Below are 18,713 nucleotides of genomic sequence, written 5' to 3'. Positions count from 1 at the left end.
CAGTCAAACAGGAGGAATTGGGAGACATTTAAATTTGAAGAGGGCACAAACTCACAAACCTGCAGATTTACACTGAGCTCTTCTCTCAAACTGAAAACACTCTGTTCCACCTTGTGATGTCATCATGTGGTGATACAGGAAGTGCTCCACTGTGTTTTTAAACTCCACCTTCACTAGAATCATCTGGATCATTTCAGTCCTGGAGTTGTCTCTTATCTCGACTGAACTAAAGGTAAAAGGAGGAGTTCACATGAAAACTACCACTTGATGACATCACAAGGTGGAACGTCGTGTTTTGATCTTTGCAGATGTGACAGACGAATAATAAAGTGACTCAAACATGTGTGAAGCTCAGTCAGGTCTGTGTGATACTGGACTTTTAAAACTTTTATTTTTGTTTTTATTTGGCTTTTCATTTGACGTTTTTGTAATTGTTCAGCAGATTGTTTTTTGACAGTTTTAAAGAGTCAGTAACATTAGAAGTTGAAATCCATCCATCCATTTTCTTCCTCTTATCCGGGGCCGGGTCGCGGGGGCATCAGTCTAAGCAGGGACTCCCAGACTTCCCTCACCCCAGACACGTCCTCCAGCTCCTCCGGTGGGACCCCAAGGCGTTCCCAGGCCAGAGAGACATAGTCCCTCCAGCGTGTCCTGGGTCTTCCCCGGGGCCTCCTCCCGGTGGGACATGCCCAGAACACCTCCCTAGGGAGGCGTCCAGGAGGCATCCTGAGCAGATGCCCGAGCCTCAGCTGCTCCTCTCGACATGTAGGAGCAGCGGCTCTACTCCGAGCTCCTCCCGTGTGACCGAGCTCCTCACCCTATCCAGAGCCAGTCTCCATGTCCAGAGATCTGGTCGCCCAGATCTCTCTGCACCCGCCCCTCATGGCTCCTCCCGCAGGTGGTGGGTCCACGGGAGGACGGCCCCACGTCGTTTCTTCGGGCTGGGCCCGACCGGGCCCGGCCACCAGGCGCTCGCTGCCGAGCAGCAACCCCAGGCCTGGCTCCAGGGTGGGGCCCCGGTAAAGCCAGTCTGGGCGACGTAACTGGCCTCGTTGTTTGTCTCTTCATGTGGGACTTCTGACCCGCTCTTAGTCAGACCCGTCCCCCTGGACCTGTTTGCCATGGGTGACCCGACCAGGGGCATGAAGCCCCCGACAACAGAGCTCAGGATCATTCAGGCTCAAACCTCCACCACATTAAGGTGGAGGTTTGTGTCCAACACAAACAGGTTTATTTTAGACAATATTTGTACAGCACAATGTTTGAAAAAATACACAACCAAAAAAGATACAACATTTTATTTGTATTTTATGTATTTAATGTAGAAAAAGACAATATTTATGTGAAAACAGTCGTGAAGGAGCCGCAGACGAGCAGAGACGCTTCTGTTTAAGAGCACAGCGGCAGAGTGGTTAGCACTCGCCCCTCAGAGCAAAACCACATAAAAACCTGCACAATGGGCCTGGGGTCAAAGGGCAGCACTTACCCAGTGACACGCCCCCAAACAACAAGTGACACGCCCCCAAACAACAGGTCAAATCCTCCTGGAGCACGGGTCAAATGCAGAGGACAGTGACCTTCACCTTCACCGTGTCTTTTGTGCAGGACAAAAGTGAAAACACAAACTCTTGTACTGAGCACACAGCCTCAGTGTTTGGGTGGAGGAGGCGCGTGTGGACGAGGCGCGTGTGGACGAGGCGCGTGTGGAGGAGGCGCGTGTGGAGGAGGCGCGTGTGGAGGAGGCGCGTGTGGAGGAGAGTAGAGTCTCTGGATCAGCCCTGATGCACAAACACAAACACCACACTCAGATCTGAGTAAAGCTGCACTCTGTCACTTTTCAGCCAAACGACGTCAGATTGGACTTTGTATCGACCTTTGTTCCATTTTGTAATTTGGTTGTAAAATGTTGGATGTTTCGAGTGTGGACCCGGTTTAGACCCGGTCTTGGTCTGAATTCTGAGCTAGAATATTAGTCTAAACCAAATGGAGTTCAGTTTGTGAAGTTTTGTTTCAGATTCGTGTTTGTGCATCAGGACACCTGCTTCATGGTTTTGATTTCAGACATAAATCTGTGAGTCCATGAGACCCAAGAGACTTCAGGTCAGGCCTTCAAAAAGACCCGACTGTCAACAGTATTATAACATATTATAATAACTGTATAATAACAGTATAATACCTGTATAATAACAGTATAATAACTGTATAATTACAGTATAATACCTGTATAATTACAGTATAATAACTGTATAATTACAGTATAATACCTGTATAATAACAGTATAATAACTGTATAATTACAGTATAATACCTGTATAATAACAGTATTATTATAACTGTATAATAATCACAGTGTTATAAAAACTGTATAATTACAGTATAATAACTGTATAATTACAGTATAATACCTGTATAATTACAGTATAATCACAGTGTTATAATGACACTATGTTTGTAACTGTACTGACTCTCACTCTGTGCGTTTAGTCAAAACTAAAGCCGCACGTCTGGATCTGTTCAAACTTGGATTGGGAAAACCTGGCGTCCTGTGGACACTAGAGGGAGCCAGACTCCAAACCAAGATGTGGAACAACATCCCAGATTCACCAAAGATCTGTGCCCAAAGTGTAGCACAACAAACAGAAGCAGAAGCAGAAGCAGAAGCAGAAGCAGAAGCAGAAGCAGAAGCAGAAGCAGAGATAATGAGCCGAGGGATAAAAACACTTTCAGGTGTTCGGTGAAACGGCCACATGGGGGCGCTGGTGCGTTCAAAACTGGCTAAAACTTTATCCAAGTTTAAATATATTGAAAAGATGAAATAGTCAAAATGATTCTTGAATCTTAAATTTACACTTAAATGTAAACTCTGAGCTCTGAGGACACTGGAGCGCGGCGTTAGTGACCGCGGCGTCTGATTTGAGTGACCGCGGCGTCTGATTTGAGTGACCGCGGCGTCTGATTTGAGTGACCGCGGCGTCTGATTTGAGTGACCGCGGCGTCTGATTTGAGTGACCGTGGCGTCTGATTTGAGTGACCGTGGCTGTTTCACAAAGAGACCGCACCATCAGTGTTTTGATCCCGCCGCGGCATCGGTTAAGCGGCGGTGACGTGAGTGAGCGGCGCTCCGCTCTCCTCGGCTCCGGGATCCTCGGGCCTTTTGGAGACACAGCTCTGGGCGAATCCACGTATCCAGCGCCTGAACTTTGGGGACAGGAACCACACGAGCACCAGCCCCACGACGAGCACCAGCCCCACGACGAGCACCGAGGTCAGGACGACAACCGGGACGACTGAGGAGACACATTAAAGAGGAGGAGTTTAAAGAGGAGGAGTTTACTTCTCTAGGGCATTAACTGCACAGATTTAAATCAGCATGTTTCTTTCGTTCGTTTCTGTCGCTCTGAGTCTCTCCTCTTTTCTCTCTGTGCTAAGCCCCTCCCCTTCAGAGCACCATCACAATCAGCTGCATCGCACGAATGAAACTCCTGCACATCACACCAGGTTTGTGAAGTCGTAGTGTAAAGTGGATTTGTGGAGAATTGTGTGGGAGCGCGGGTGACGTAGGCTTGTGGGCGGAGCCTCGTACTCGTACTCACTCATCGTCTGTATTTTCTTCAGCAATATTTTGTGTTTCAGATTTGGTTATGTGACAGACACGTCCCTCACTCCCACAGACTGGGCAGGGGAAGTGCTTTGCCCAAGGACACAACATGAGACACTTAAAAAAACATCAACAAACTCACAGATAGAAGCAGGAAGAGGAGGAGCTGAGGTCAGAGGAGGAGCTGAGGTCAGAGGAGGAGCTGAGGTCAGAGGAGGGTCAGAGCTGCAGACCACTGCAAAACAAACACACACACATTATGGCCTGGTCCTGGTCCTGGTTCTAGTCCTGGTCCTGGTTCTAGTCCTGGTCCTGGTTCTAGTCCTGGTTCTGGTCCTGGAGAGTTTATCTGGAGGACAAAACTGTTTAAATATAAATGACACTTTTATGTAAATCAAGAAACAGTTTGTGAAGAAAAGATGAAAAATATGTTGACGACATCACACTGATGACATCACACTGATGACATCACACTGATGACATCACACTGATGACATCACACTGATGACATCACACTGGGTTAATTCTGTCCAAAAGTTGACACATTTGACACATTTGACACATTTTTGTGACACTCTGGACATGACTCGACAGAATAAAGGTGTTTTCTCGTGTGTGTGTCTGATTCTCTCTGGGACGTTCTGTCTCAGTCGACCACTTGGCGTCTTCGTGTGATGTCATGACTTCAAACCAGGAAGTGAAATTTGAAACAACCAAACTAATAAAAAATAGTAAAATATTTAAATCTAACGGTCAGTGTGTGTGTCCAGGGGCTCGTCGGTCACACGGGTCAGTGTGTGTCCAGGGGCTCGTCGGTCACATGGGTCAGTGTGTGTCCAGTGTGAGGACACTCACCTGAGCAGGACGCCTCTATGAACGTCTGAAAACACAAACACATCATTTAGAACTGCACAGGTAAACAACAAAAACAACATGAACAACTGAACATTATGAAATATTTAGTTTAGTCTGTCCCAGCAGCGGCCAATCAGGAGCGAGTCTGTGGACGCCCCTCCCACCCGCTGCTTTAACAGGGAGTGGGCGCTTAGCAACGCTGTCAATCAAACCTGTTGCTAACGCTAACGCTAACAGGAGCGACCTCGACGACACAGGCTTCACTTTAAAACTTTTTGTCCAGTGACATATTTGAATTTGTCTTTTACGATGAACCAGACCTGGACTGAGGGACAGTGTGGTCACTGTTGTGGTCACTGTTGTGGTCACTCCTGTGGTCACTGTTGTGGTCACTGTTGTGGTCACTGTTGTGGTCACTGCTGTGGTCACTGCTGTGGTCACTGCTCTGTCACTGTTGTGGTCACTGTTGTGGTCACTGTTGTGGTCACTCCTGTGGTCACTCCTGTGGTCACTCCTGTGGTCACTGTTGTGGTCACTGTTGTGGTCACTGCTCTGTCACTGTTGTGGTCACTGTTGTGGTCACTGTTGTGGTCACTGTTGTGGTCACTGCTGTGGTCACTGTTGTGGTCACTTCTGTGGTCACTGCTGTGGTCACTGTTGTGGTCACTGCTCTGTCACTGTTGTGGTCACTGTTGTGGTCACTGCTCTGGTCACTGTTGTGGTCACTGTTGTGGTCACTGTTGTGGTCACTGCTGTGGTCACTGTTGTGGTCACTTCTGTGGTCACTGCTGTGGTCACTGCTGTGGTCACTGTTGTGGTCACTGCTCTGTCACTGTTGTGGTCACTGTTGTGGTCACTGTTGTGGTCACTGCTCTGTCACTGTTGTGGTCACTCCTGTGGTCACTGGACTTACTTGGCACAGGGCAAAGAAGTGGACGTAGCTCAAACAGAACTTCAGGACGAGCGTGCGGTCAGTGAGACTCTGGACTTTGGTGGTATCGCGGTTAGATCCCTGAGTTATGGCCGTGTGCTGAAACACACAGAGACTTCAGATGAGTGACCCCTGACCCTGTGAGTGACCCCTGACCCCTGAGTGCGACGTCCACTGAGGCAACGTTTATACTTTAATCTGCTCAAGAGCACGAGGTCAGAGCAGAGTGAACCCGGTCCCGGTCCAGTCCCGGTCTAGTCCCGGTCTAGTCCCGGTCCAGTCCCGGTCTAGTCCTGGTCCAGTCCTGGTCCAGTCCCGGTTTAGTCCCGGTCCAGTCCCGGTCTAGTCCCGGTCCAGTCCCGGTCCAGTCCCGATCCAGTCCCGGTCTAGTCCCGGTCTAGTCCAGGTCCAGTCCAGGTCCAGTCCTGGTCTAGTCCTCGTTTAGTCCTGGTTCAGTCCTGGTCTAGTCCCGGTCTAGTCCCGGTCCAGTCCCGGTCCAGTCCCGGTTTAGTCCTGATCCAGTCCCGGTCCAGTCCTGGTCCAGTCCCGGTCCAGTCCTGGTCCAGTCCCGGTTTAGTCCCGGTCCAGTCCCGGTCTAGTCCCGGTCCAGTCCCGGTCCAGTTCCGGTCCAGTCCCGGTCCAGTCCCGGTCCAGTCCCGGTTTAGTCCCGGTCTAGTCCCGATCTAGTCCCGATCTAGTCCCGGTCCAGTCCCGGTCCAGTCCCGGTCCAGTCCCGGTCTAGTCCCGGTCTAGTCCTGGTCTAGTCCCGGTCTAGTCCTGGTCTAGTCCTCGTTTAGTCCTGGTTCAGTCCTGGTTCAGTCCTGGTCTAGTCCCGGTCCAGTCCCGGTCCAGTCCCGGTCCAGTCCCGGTCTAGTCCCGGTCCAGTCCCGGTCCAGTCCTCGTTTAGTCCCGGTCCAGTCCTCGTTTAGTCCCGGTCCAGTCCCGGTCCAGTCCCGGTCTAGTCCTCGTTTAGTCCTCGTTTAGTCCCAGTCCAGTCCCGGTCCAGTCCCGGTCTAGTCCCGGTCCAGTCCCGGTCTAGTCCTCGTTTAGTCCCGGTCCAGTCCCGGTTTAGTCCTGGTCCAGTCCCGGTTTAGTCCTGGTCCAGTCCCGGTCTAGTCCTGGTCCAGTCCCGGTCCAGTCCCGGTTTAGTCCCGGTCCAGTCCCGGTCTAGTCCCGGTCCAGTCCCGGTCCAGTCCCGGTCCAGTCCCGGTTTAGTCCCGGTCCAGTCCCGGTCTAGTCCCGGTCTAGTCCAGGTCCAGTCCAGGTCCAGTCCTGGTCTAGTCCTCGTTTAGTCCTGGTTCAGTCCTGGTCTAGTCCCGGTCTAGTCCCGGTCCAGTCCCGGTCCAGTCCCGGTCCAGTCCCGGTTTAGTCCCGGTCCAGTCCCGGTCTAGTCCCGGTCTAGTCCAGGTCCAGTCCAGGTCCAGTCCTGGTCTAGTCCTCGTTTAGTCCTGGTTCAGTCCTGGTCTAGTCCCGGTCTAGTCCCGGTCCAGTCCCGGTCCAGTCCCGGTTTAGTCCTGATCCAGTCCCGGTCCAGTCCTGGTCCAGTCCCGGTCCAGTCCTGGTCCAGTCCCGGTTTAGTCCCGGTTTAGTCCCGGTCCAGTCCCGGTCCAGTTCCGGTCCAGTCCCGGTCCAGTCCCGGTTTAGTCCCGGTCTAGTCCCGATCTAGTCCCGGTCCAGTCCCGGTCCAGTCCCGGTCTAGTCCCGGTCTAGTCCCGGTCTAGTCCTCGTTTAGTCCTGGTTCAGTCCTGGTTCAGTCCTGGTCTAGTCCCGGTCCAGTCCCGGTCCAGTCCCGGTCCAGTCCCGGTCCAGTCCCGGTTCAGTCCTCGTTTAGTCCCGGTCCAGTCCCGGTCTAGTCCCGGTTCAGTCCTCGTTTAGTCCCGGTCCAGTCCCGGTCTAGTCCCGGTCCAGTCCCGGTCCAGTCCTCGTTTAGTCCCGGTCCAGTCCCGGTCCAGTCCCGGTCTAGTCCTCGTTTAGTCCCGGTCCAGTCCCGGTCCAGTCCCGGTCCAGTCCCAGTCTAGTCCCGGTCTAGTCCTCGTTTAGTCCTCGTTTAGTCCCAGTCCAGTCCCGGTCCAGTCCCGGTCCAGTCCCGGTCTAGTCCCGGTCCAGTCCCGGTCTAGTCCTCGTTTAGTCCCGGTCCAGTCCCGGTCTAGTCCTCGTTTAGTCCTGGTTCAGTCCTGGTCTAGTCCTCGTTTAGTCCCGGTCCAGTCCCGGTCCAGTCCCGGTCTAGTCCTCGTTTAGTCCTGGTTCAGTCCTGGTCTAGTCCCGGTCTAGTCCCGGTCCAGTCCCGGTCCAGTCCCGGTCTAGTCCCGGTCCAGTCCCGGTTCAGTCCTCGTTTAGTCCCGGTCCAGTCCCGGTCCAGTCCCGGTCTAGTCCCGGTCCAGTCCCGGTCTAGTCCCGGTCCAGTCCCGGTCTAGTCCCGGTCCAGTCCCGGTCCAGTCCCGGTCCAGTCCTCGTTTAGTCCCGGTCCAGTCCCGGTCCAGTCCCGGTCTAGTCCTCGTTTAGTCCCGGTCCAGTCCCGGTCCAGTCCCGGTCCAGTCCCAGTCCAGTCCCGGTCTAGTCCCGGTCCAGTCCCGGTCTAGTCCTCATTTAGTCCCGGTCCAGTCCCGGTCCAGTCCTGGTCCAGTCCCGGTCCAGTCCTCACGTTGGCGTCCTCCCAGCTGTGGTCGGTCCAGTCCTGGTCCAGTCCCGGTCCAGTCCCGGTCCAGTCCCGGTCCAGTCCCGGTCCAGTCCCGGTTCAGTCCCCGTTTAGTCCTCGTTTAGTCCCGGTCCAGTCCCGGTCTAGTCCCGGTCTAGTCCCGGTCCAGTCCTCGTCCAGTCCTCGTCCAGTCCCGGTCCAGTCCCGGTCTAGTCCTGGTCTAGTCCTAGTTTAGTCCTGGTTCAGTCCTGGTCTAGTCCCGGTCCAGTCCCGGTCCAGTCCCGGTTTAGTCCTGATCCAGTCCCGGTCCAGTCCTGGTCCAGTCCCGGTCCAGTCCTGGTCCAGTCCCGGTCTAGTCCTGGTCCAGTCCCGGTCCAGTCCCGGTTTAGTCCTGGTCCAGTCCCGGTCTAGTCCTGGTCCAGTCCTGGTCCAGTCCCGGTTTAGTCCCGGTTTAGTCCCGGTTTAGTCCCGGTCCAGTCCCGGTCCAGTCCCGGTTTAGTCCCGGTCCAGTCCCGGTCTAGTCCAGGTCCAGTCCAGGTCCAGTCCTGGTCTAGTCCTCGTTTAGTCCTGGTTCAGTCCTGGTCTAGTCCCGGTCCAGTCCCGGTCCAGTCCCGGTCCAGTCCCGGTCCAGTCCCGGTTTAGTCCCGGTCCAGTCCCGGTCTAGTCCCGGTCCAGTCCCGGTCCAGTTCCGGTCCAGTCCCGGTCCAGTCCCGGTTTAGTCCCGGTCCAGTCCCGGTCCAGTCCCGGTCCAGTCCCGGTCTAGTCCTCGTTTAGTCCCGGTCCAGTCCCGGTCCAGTCCCGGTCTAGTCCTGGTCTAGTCCTCGTTTAGTCCCAGTCCAGTCCCGGTCTAGTCCCGGTCCAGTCCCGGTCTAGTCCCGGTCTAGTCCCGGTCTAGTCCCGGTCTAGTCCTCGTTTAGTCCTCGTTTAGTCCTGGTTCAGTCCTGGTCTAGTCTCGGTCTAGTCCCGGTCTAGTCCCGGTCCAGTCCCGGTCCAGTCCCGGTCTAGTCCCGGTCTAGTCCTGGTCTAGTCCTCGTTTAGTCCTGGTTCAGTCCTGGTCTAGTTCCGGTCCAGTCCCGGTCCAGTCCCGGTTTAGTCCTGATCCAGTCCCGGTCCAGTCCTGGTCCAGTCCCGGTCTAGTCCCGGTCCAGTCCCGGTTCAGTCCTCGTTTAGTCCTCGTTTAGTCCCGGTCCAGTCCCGGTCTAGTCCCGGTCCAGTCCCGGTCCAGTCCCGGTCCAGTCCTCGTTTAGTCCCGGTCCAGTCCCGGTCCAGTCCCGGTCCAGTCCCGGTCCAGTCCCCGTTTAGTCCTCGTTTAGTCCCGGTCCAGTCCCGGTCTAGTCCCGGTCTAGTCCCGGTCCAGTCCTCGTCCAGTCCTCGTCCAGTCCCGGTCCAGTCCCGGTCTAGTCCTGGTCTAGTCCTAGTTTAGTCCTGGTTCAGTCCTGGTCTAGTCCCGGTCCAGTCCCGGTCCAGTCCCGGTTTAGTCCTGATCCAGTCCCGGTCCAGTCCTGGTCCAGTCCCGGTCCAGTCCTGGTCCAGTCCCGGTCTAGTCCTGGTCCAGTCCCGGTCCAGTCCCGGTTTAGTCCTGGTCCAGTCCCGGTCTAGTCCTGGTCCAGTCCTGGTCCAGTCCCGGTTTAGTCCCGGTTTAGTCCCGGTTTAGTCCCGGTCCAGTCCCGGTCCAGTCCCGGTTTAGTCCCGGTCCAGTCCCGGTCTAGTCCAGGTCCAGTCCAGGTCCAGTCCTGGTCTAGTCCTCGTTTAGTCCTGGTTCAGTCCTGGTCTAGTCCCGGTCCAGTCCCGGTCCAGTCCCGGTCCAGTCCCGGTCCAGTCCCGGTCCAGTCCCGGTTTAGTCCCGGTCCAGTCCCGGTCTAGTCCCGGTCCAGTCCCGGTCCAGTTCCGGTCCAGTCCCGGTCCAGTCCCGGTTTAGTCCCGGTCCAGTCCCGGTCCAGTCCCGGTCCAGTCCCGGTCTAGTCCTCGTTTAGTCCCGGTCCAGTCCCGGTCCAGTCCCGGTCTAGTCCTGGTCTAGTCCTCGTTTAGTCCCAGTCCAGTCCCGGTCTAGTCCCGGTCCAGTCCCGGTCTAGTCCCGGTCTAGTCCCGGTCTAGTCCCGGTCTAGTCCTCGTTTAGTCCTCGTTTAGTCCCGGTTCAGTCCTGGTCTAGTCTCGGTCTAGTCCCGGTCTAGTCCCGGTCCAGTCCCGGTCCAGTCCCGGTCTAGTCCCGGTCTAGTCCTGGTCTAGTCCTCGTTTAGTCCTGGTTCAGTCCTGGTCTAGTTCCGGTCCAGTCCCGGTCCAGTCCCGGTTTAGTCCTGATCCAGTCCCGGTCCAGTCCTGGTCCAGTCCCGGTCTAGTCCCGGTCCAGTCCCGGTTCAGTCCTCGTTTAGTCCTCGTTTAGTCCCGGTCCAGTCCCGGTCTAGTCCCGGTCCAGTCCCGGTCCAGTCCCGGTCCAGTCCTCGTTTAGTCCCGGTCCAGTCCCGGTCCAGTCCCGGTCTAGTCCCGGTCCAGTCCCGGTCTAGTCCCGGTCCAGTCCCGGTCTAGTCCCGGTCCAGTCCCGGTCTAGTCCTCGTTTAGTCCCGGTCCAGTCCTGGTCCAGTCCCGGTCCAGTCCTGGTCCAGTCCCGGTCCAGTCCCGGTCCAGTCCCGGTCCAGTCCTCGTTTAGTCCCGGTCCAGTCCCGGTCCAGTCCCGGTCTAGTCCCGGTCTAGTCCTGGTCTAGTCCTCGTTTAGTCCTCGTTTAGTCCCAGTCCAGTCCCGGTCTAGTCCCGGTCCAGTCCCGGTCTAGTCCTCGTTTAGTCCCGGTCCAGTCCCGGTCTAGTCCCGGTCTAGTCCTGGTTCAGTCCTGGTCTAGTCCCGGTCTAGTCCCGGTCCAGTCCCGGTCCAGTCCCGGTCTAGTCCCGGTCTAGTCCTCGTTTAGTCCTGGTTCAGTCCTGGTCTAGTCCCGGTCCAGTCCCGGTCCAGTCCCGGTTTAGTCCTGATCCAGTCCCGGTCCAGTCCTGGTCCAGTCCCGGTCCAGTCCTGGTCCAGTCCCGGTCTAGTCCCGGTCCAGTCCCGGTTCAGTCCTCGTTTAGTCCCGGTCCAGTCCCGGTCCAGTCCCGGTCCAGTCCCGGTCCAGTCCTCGTTTAGTCCCGGTCCAGTCCTCGTTTAGTCCCGGTCCAGTCCCGGTCCAGTCCCGGTCCAGTCCCCGTCCAGTCCCGGTCGAGTCCCGGTCCAGTCCCGGTCCAGTCCCGGTCAAGTCCTCGTTTAGTCCCGGTCCAGTCCCGGTCCAGTCCCGGTCCAGTCCCGGTTCAGTCCCGGTCCAGTCCCGGTTCAGTCCCGGTTCAGTCCCCGTTTAGTCCTCGTTTAGTCCCGGTCCAGTCCCGGTCTAGTCCCGGTCCAGTCCTCGTCCAGTCCCGGTCTAGTCCTCGTTTAGTCCCGGTCCAGTCCCGGTCCAGTCCCGGTCTAGTCCCGGTCTAGTCCTGGTCTAGTCCTCGTTTAGTCCTCGTTTAGTCCCGGTCCAGTCCCGGTCTAGTCCCGGTCCAGTCCTCGTCCAGTCCCGGTCCAGTCCCGGTCTAGTCCTCGTTTAGTCCCGGTCCAGTCCCGGTCCAGTCCCGGTCTAGTCCCGGTCTAGTCCTGGTCTAGTCCTCGTTTAGTCCTGGTTCAGTCCTGGTCTAGTCCCGGTCTAGTCCCGGTCTAGTCCCGGTCCAGTCCCGGTCCAGTCCCGGTCTAGTCCCGGTCCAGTCCCGGTCTAGTCCCGGTCCAGTCCCGGTCTAGTCCCGGTCCAGTCCCGGTCTAGTCCTCGTTTAGTCCCGGTCCAGTCCTGGTCCAGTCCCGGTCCAGTCCTGGTCCAGTCCCGGTCCAGTCCCGGTCCAGTCCCGGTCCAGTCCTCGTTTAGTCCCGGTCCAGTCCCGGTCCAGTCCCGGTCTAGTCCCGGTCTAGTCCTGGTCTAGTCCTCGTTTAGTCCTCGTTTAGTCCCAGTCCAGTCCCGGTCTAGTCCCGGTCCAGTCCCGGTCTAGTCCTCGTTTAGTCCCGGTCCAGTCCCGGTCTAGTCCCGGTCTAGTCCTGGTTCAGTCCTGGTCTAGTCCCGGTCTAGTCCCGGTCCAGTCCCGGTCCAGTCCCGGTCTAGTCCTCGTTTAGTCCTGGTTCAGTCCTGGTCTAGTCCCGGTCCAGTCCCGGTCCAGTCCCGGTTTAGTCCTGATCCAGTCCCGGTCCAGTCCTGGTCCAGTCCCGGTCCAGTCCTGGTCCAGTCCCGGTCTAGTCCCGGTCCAGTCCCGGTTCAGTCCTCGTTTAGTCCCGGTCCAGTCCCGGTCCAGTCCCGGTCCAGTCCCGGTCCAGTCCTCGTTTAGTCCCGGTCCAGTCCTCGTTTAGTCCCGGTCCAGTCCCGGTCCAGTCCCGGTCCAGTCCCAGTCCAGTCCCGGTCTAGTCCCGGTCCAGTCCCGGTCCAGTCCCGGTCTAGTCCGCGTTTAGTCCCGGTCCAGTCCCGGTCCAGTCCCGGTCCAGTCCCGGTTCAGTCCCGGTCCAGTCCCGGTTCAGTCCCGGTTCAGTCCCCGTTTAGTCCTCGTTTAGTCCCGGTCCAGTCCCGGTCTAGTCCCGGTCCAGTCCTCGTCCAGTCCCGGTCCAGTCCCGGTCTAGTCCCGGTCTAGTCCTGGTCTAGTCCTCGTTTAGTCCTCGTTTAGTCCCGGTCCAGTCCCGGTCTAGTCCCGGTCCAGTCCTCGTCCAGTCCCGGTCCAGTCCCGGTCTAGTCCTCGTTTAGTCCCGGTCTAGTCCTGGTCTAGTCCTCGTTTAGTCCTGGTTCAGTCCTGGTCTAGTCCCGGTCTAGTCCCGGTCTAGTCCCGGTCCAGTCCCGGTCCAGTCCCGGTCTAGTCCCGGTCTAGTCCTGGTCTAGTCCTCGTTTAGTCCTGGTTCAGTCCTGGTCCAGTCCCGGTCCAGTCCCGGTTTAGTCCTGATCCAGTCCCGGTCCAGTCCTGGTCCAGTCCCGGTCTAGTCCCGGTCCAGTCCCGGTTCAGTCCTCGTTTAGTCCTCGTTTAGTCCCGGTCCAGTCCCGGTCTAGTCCCGGTCCAGTCCCGGTCCAGTCCCGGTCCAGTCCTCGTTTAGTCCCGGTCCAGTCCCGGTCCGGTCCCGGTCTAGTCCTCGTTTAGTCCCGGTCCAGTCCCGGTCCAGTCCTGGTCCAGTCCCGGTCCAGTCCTCACGTTGGCGTCCTCCCAGCTCTGGTCGGTCCAGTCCTGGTCCAGTCCCGGTCCAGTCCCCGTTTAGTCCTCGTCGACCGGTCCAGTCCCGGTCCAGTCCCGGTCCAGTCCCGGTCCAGTCCCGGTCCAGTCCTCGTTTAGTCCCGGTCCAGTCCCGGTCCAGTCCCGGTCTAGTCCTCGTTTAGTCCCGGTCCAGTCCCGGTCTAGTCCCGGTCCAGTCCTCGTCCAGTCCCGGTCCAGTCCCGGTCTAGTCCCGGTCTAGTCCTGGTCTAGTCCTCGTTTAGTCCTCGTTTAGTCCCGGTCTAGTCCCGGTCCAGTCCCGGTCCAGTCCTCGTTTAGTCCCGGTCCAGTCCCGGTCCAGTCCCGGTCCAGTCCCGGTCCAGTCCTCGTTTAGTCCCGGTCTAGTCCCGGTCCAGTCCCGGTCCAGTCCTCGTTTAGTCCCGGTCCAGTCCCGGTCCAGTCCCGGTCTAGTCCCGGTCCAGTCCTCGTCCAGTCCCGGTCCAGTCCCGGTCTAGTCCCGGTCTAGTCCTGGTCTAGTCCTCGTTTAGTCCTCGTTTAGTCCCGGTCTAGTCCCGGTCCAGTCCCGGTCCAGTCCTCGTTTAGTCCCGGTCCAGTCCCCGTCCAGTCCCGGTCCAGTCCCGGTCCAGTCCCGGTCTAGTCCTCGTTTAATCCCGGTCCAGTCCCGGTCCAGTCCCGGTCCAGTCCTCACGTTGGCGTCCTCCCAGCTCTGGTCGGGGCAGTCTTGTGGGGGGGTGGAGTTGAGGTGATACTGGTAGAGTCCACCGGGGAGCGCTGTGACTGAACAGAGCAGCACGAGTCCACAGAGCGGCGCCACCTGCAGGAGGAGGAGGAGCACTGCAAACACAAGAGTCTGTTATGATCCATGTTTGACTGTGACATCTTTGACTTTAAAATCATTACAAATCAATAGTGGGCGGGGACAGGGGGTAGGTGAAAATAGAGAATAATAGATGAAGACACATTTACCCCCTAGCCCCGCCCCCTGCTCTGTGCTTGTAATTATAAATAGAACATTTTTTTAAAAAGCCGCCTCTCAAATGATTCTCACACGATTCTGAGCCGCCTCTCAAACGATTCTCAACCGATTCTCAAACGATTCTGAGCCGCCTCTCAAACGATTCTGAGCCGCCTCTCAAACGATTCTGAGCCGCCTCTCAAACGATTCCGAGCCGCCTCTCAAACGATTCCGAGCCGCCTCTCAAACGATTCCGAGCCGCCTCTCAAACGATTCCGAGCCGCCTCTCAAACGATTCCGAGCCGCCTCTCAAACGATTCCGAGCCGCCTCTCAAACGATTCTGAGCCGCCTCTCAAACGATTCCGAGCCGCCTCTCAAACGATTCCGAGCCGCCTCTCAAACGATTCCGAGCCGCCTCTCAAACGATTCTCACACGACTCAGATGTGTTTTGGGTTTTGTTTCTCTGGTGACTCTGTCCTTTTATCAAACTGCTGTACAGATGGTGGGAGGGCATCTGATTTAAAACATCTTAAGAAAACAAAAGAAAATGACTCATGACACAAAGTCCAGTCAAATATTACATTTAACAGGGAACGAGTGCTACTACTGCTACTACTACTACTACTGCTACTACTACTACTGCTACTACTACTACTACTACTACTGCTACTACTACTACTGCTACTACTGCTACTACTACTACTACTACTACAACTACTGCTACTGCTACTACTACTACTGCTACTACTACTACTGCTACTGCTACTACTACTACTACTGCTACTACTGCTACTACTACTACTACTACTACAACTACTGCTACTGCTACTACAACTACTGCTACTACTACTACTGCTACTGCTACTACTACTACTACTGCTACTGCTACTGCTACTGCTACTACTACTACTACTGCTACTGCTACTACTACTACTGCTACTACTGCTACTGCTACTGCTACTACTACTACTACTGCTACTGCTACTGCTACTGCTACTACTGCTACTACTACTACTACTGCTACTGCTACTACTACATACTACATACTCCTCATACTCCTCATACTCCTCATACTCAGTACTCAGAACACAGTACTCTGAGGAGTACTTCACAGAATACATCTTAATGCAGTATTCAGTACTCTGTAAATATAAATACTGGTTTCAGTTTGACACAATGAACAAAATGTAAAATGTTTCCTGTCGTCACCTGCAGCAGATCAGACATTTATAAAGAGACAGAAAGAGGAAGAAGAAAGAGACGAGTGTGGACCGGGTCTAGACCTGGACTAGACCTGGACTAGACCTGGACTAGACCTGGACTAGACCTGGACTAGACCTGGACTAGACCTGGACTAGACCTGGACAAGACCTGGACTAGACCTGGACAAGACCTGGACTAGACCTGGACTAGACCGGGTCTAGACCTGGACTAGACCTGGACTAGACCTGGGCCAGACCTGGACTAGACCTGGACTAGACCGGGTCTAGACCTGGACTAGACCTGGGCCAGACCTGGACTAGACCTGGACTAAACCAGGTCTAAACCAGGTCTGGCCCGAGTCCAGTCCGGTGTGTGTCTCGTGGGAAACTCCCTCTTTGCTTCACTTCCTCATCACAAAGACTCGTTTTTTCTCGTGTTGATCGTGTTTCAAAGTTCACGTTTTCTGACATTTAACTGAATAAAGACACATCTGTGTGAACAGGGTCTGGGACAGTCTGAGGACAGACGTTTGGAAAAGACTAAACTGTCCAAAAACGAAGCTTACCCAAACCAGTGGAGATCTGCATCCTGAGGGACGAGTCTTCTGTCTCCGCGTCTGTCTCTCTTTCTCTCTCTTTCTGTCTCTTCTGTCTCTTCTGTCTCTGTCTCTCTTTCTGTCTCTTCTGTCTCTTCTGTCTCTGTCTCTGTCTCTCTTTCTCTCTCTTTCTGTCTCTTTCTGTCTCTGATTATCTGAGGTCAAACACACTGCGCGACTGACGAGGAAATGAGAAGAAGAGAATGAGGAAGAAGAGAAAACTCCACTGTCTCCTCCTCCTCACGTTTAACTTTCGTTTTACTGTTAAATAAACAGCGCCCTCTGCTGGTGACAGTCAGGTATTACAGAAACTCTGTCACACGTGTGCAGGTGAAGTGTCCCTGTCACACGTGTGCAGGTGAAGTGTCCCTGTCACACGTGTGCAGGTGAAGTGTCCCTGTCACACACATGTGCAGGTGTTTCTTGTATGAAAAATGTTTTATTTCAGTTAAATATTTAACATTAAACTTGATGCTTTACAAAATATGACATTTATTAAAAACAGAACTCAAACTCAAACTGAAAATAAATATGTGACATTGTAATGACCTCAAAGGGGAGGAGCTAAGGGGCTGAGGGGAGGGGCTGAGGGGCTGAGGGGAGGGGCTGAGGGGCTGAGGGGAGGGGCTGAGGGGAGGGGCTGAGGGGCTGAGGGGAGGGGCTGAGGGGCTGAGGGGAGGGGCTGATGGGCTGAGGGGCTGATGGGAGGGGCTGATGGGCTGAGGGGAGGGGCTGAGGGGCTGAGGGGAGGGGCTGAGGGGCTGAGGGGAGGGGCTGAGGGGCTGAGGGGATCTGTATTAACACTACAGATACAGCTCTGTGTGGAAAGTTATATCAGTCCAGATCCAGTCCAGATGAGGCGCAGACCGGGCGCAGACCGGGTCTATATCAGTCTTTTCTTTGCATGTAAAGTGTCCAAAAAACTCTATATTAATATTAATTAATATTATTAACAATAGTATTAATAATGTACTGCAGTACTTTGTGGTATTTCGGTAGTACTCAGTAGTATTTACTGCAGTACTTTGTGGTAGGGGTGTAAGGGCAGTGCGGTGTTGAAGGCTCTGATGTCACAGATGGGCGTGGCCTGCTGTAACCGCGGCGACGAGGCGGACAGGAAGAGTAGTTCTTGTTCTTCTTCATACGATGAGTTCACATCGCCCCCTACTGTCGAGTCCAGAGAGTCGCCCTCCTCAGCGCCGAAGCCCACCACCTGCAGCGGGGAGACCGGGTTTAGACCGGGTTCAAACCGGGTTTAGACCGGGTTTAGACCGGGTTCAGACCGGGTTCAGACCGGGTTTAGACCGGGTTCAGACCGGGTTTAGACCGGGTTTAGACCGGGTTCAGACCGGGTTTAGACCGGGTTCAGACCGGGTTTAGACCGGGTTTAGACCGGGTTTAGACCGGGTTTAGACCGGGTTCAGACCGGGTTCAGACCGGGTTTAGACCGGGTTTAGACCGGGTTCAGACCGGGTTCAGACCGGGTTTAGACCGGGTTCAGACCGGGTTTAGACCGGGTTCAGACCGGGTTCAGACCGGGTTTAGACCGGGTTTAGACCGGGTTTAGACCAGGTAATAATAGCAGTAGTAGTAGCATTAGTAGTAGTAGCAGTAACAGTAAAAGTACTAGAGTAAAAGTACTAGAGTACATCCTCACGTGGACGCTGAGTTGGCGGTTGTCCTCTCGGAGCTCGTTGAACCACGACACCAGATCGTCCTGAGAGAAGCTCAGCAGAGCACTGACCTGGGCACAGGTCACAGGGTCAGAGGGCACAGGGGCAAAGGTCATAGGGTCACAGGAGCAGACAGATATCGAGTATCTATAGATATCGAGTATCTGCAGATATCGAGTATCGACAGACACTTAAAGCCGTGGACATCTGCACTGAACCTGAAAAGACTGGATCTGTGCAGAAGAACAGAACCTCTGTGTGTCACAGTGGTACTATAGTACTGTAGTAGTACCACAGTAGTACCACAGTAGTACCACAGCAGTAGTACCTCTCTGTGTACTCGGTCGTACACATACTGCTGTGTCATCACTTCATAGTAGTACTGTAGTAGTACTGTAGTAGTAGTACCTCTCTGTGTACTCGGTCGTACACATACTGCTGTGTCATCACTTCATAGTAGTACTGTAGTAGTACTGTAGTAGTAGTACCTCTCTGTGTACTCGGTCGTACACATACTGCTGTGTCATCACTTCATAGTAGTACTGTAGTAGTACTGTAGTAGTAGTACCTCTCTGTGTACTCGGTCGTACACATACTGCTGTGTCATCACTTCATAGTAGTACTGTAGTAGTACTGTAGTAGTAGTACCTCTCTGTGTACTCGGTCGTACACATACTGCTGTGTCATCACTTCATAGTAGTACTGTAGTAGTACTGTAGTAGTAGTACCTCTCTGTGTACTCGGTCGTACACATACTGCTGTGTCATCACTTCATAGTAGTACTGTAGTAGTACTGTAGTAGTAGTACCTCTCTGTGTACTCGGTCGTACACATACTGCTGTGTCATCACTTCATAGTAGTACTGTAGTAGTACTGCAGTAGTAGTACCTCTCTGTGTACTCGGTCGTACACATACTGCTGTGTCATCACTTCGCTCCAGTGCCGCTCCACTTCTTCTCCTAAATGACTGTCCTGTTTCTTCTTCTGCTGCACCAGAGCGAGCGTCTGTGTCCTGAACGAGTCTGCGCCCAGAGACGAGAGGCGCCCCCCGAAGGAAGAGAGGAACGACTGCACCCGCGCCTCCACCAGCTCCGAGCTGT

The 18,713-nt window shown here is 55.1% G+C and overlaps 1 protein-coding gene across 1 annotated transcript in view; it reads right to left on the bottom strand.

The window, feature by feature from the left end:
• Positions 1 to 16,937: 16,937 nt before the first annotated feature.
• Positions 16,938 to 18,713, bottom strand: part of LOC117369962 (nardilysin-like) — a 31,520-nt gene continuing 29,744 nt past the window's right edge. The window contains exons 28-30 of the mRNA XM_055221222.1: positions 18,502 to 18,709; positions 17,598 to 17,684; positions 16,938 to 17,153 (exon numbers count right to left, since the gene is read on the bottom strand). Coding sequence (XP_055077197.1) covers positions 16,953 to 17,153; positions 17,598 to 17,684; positions 18,502 to 18,709 — 496 coding nt within the window. The 3' untranslated portion in view covers positions 16,938 to 16,952. The remainder of the gene's footprint in view (positions 17,154 to 17,597; positions 17,685 to 18,501; positions 18,710 to 18,713) is intronic.

The sequence above is a fragment of the Periophthalmus magnuspinnatus genome, chromosome 4 (assembly GCF_009829125.3).
Source record: "Periophthalmus magnuspinnatus isolate fPerMag1 chromosome 4, fPerMag1.2.pri, whole genome shotgun sequence".
NCBI lineage: Eukaryota > Metazoa > Chordata > Actinopteri > Gobiiformes > Gobiidae > Periophthalmus > Periophthalmus magnuspinnatus.
Note: the sequence above shows the minus strand (reverse complement) of the source record. Positions and strands in the feature narration are given on the sequence as shown.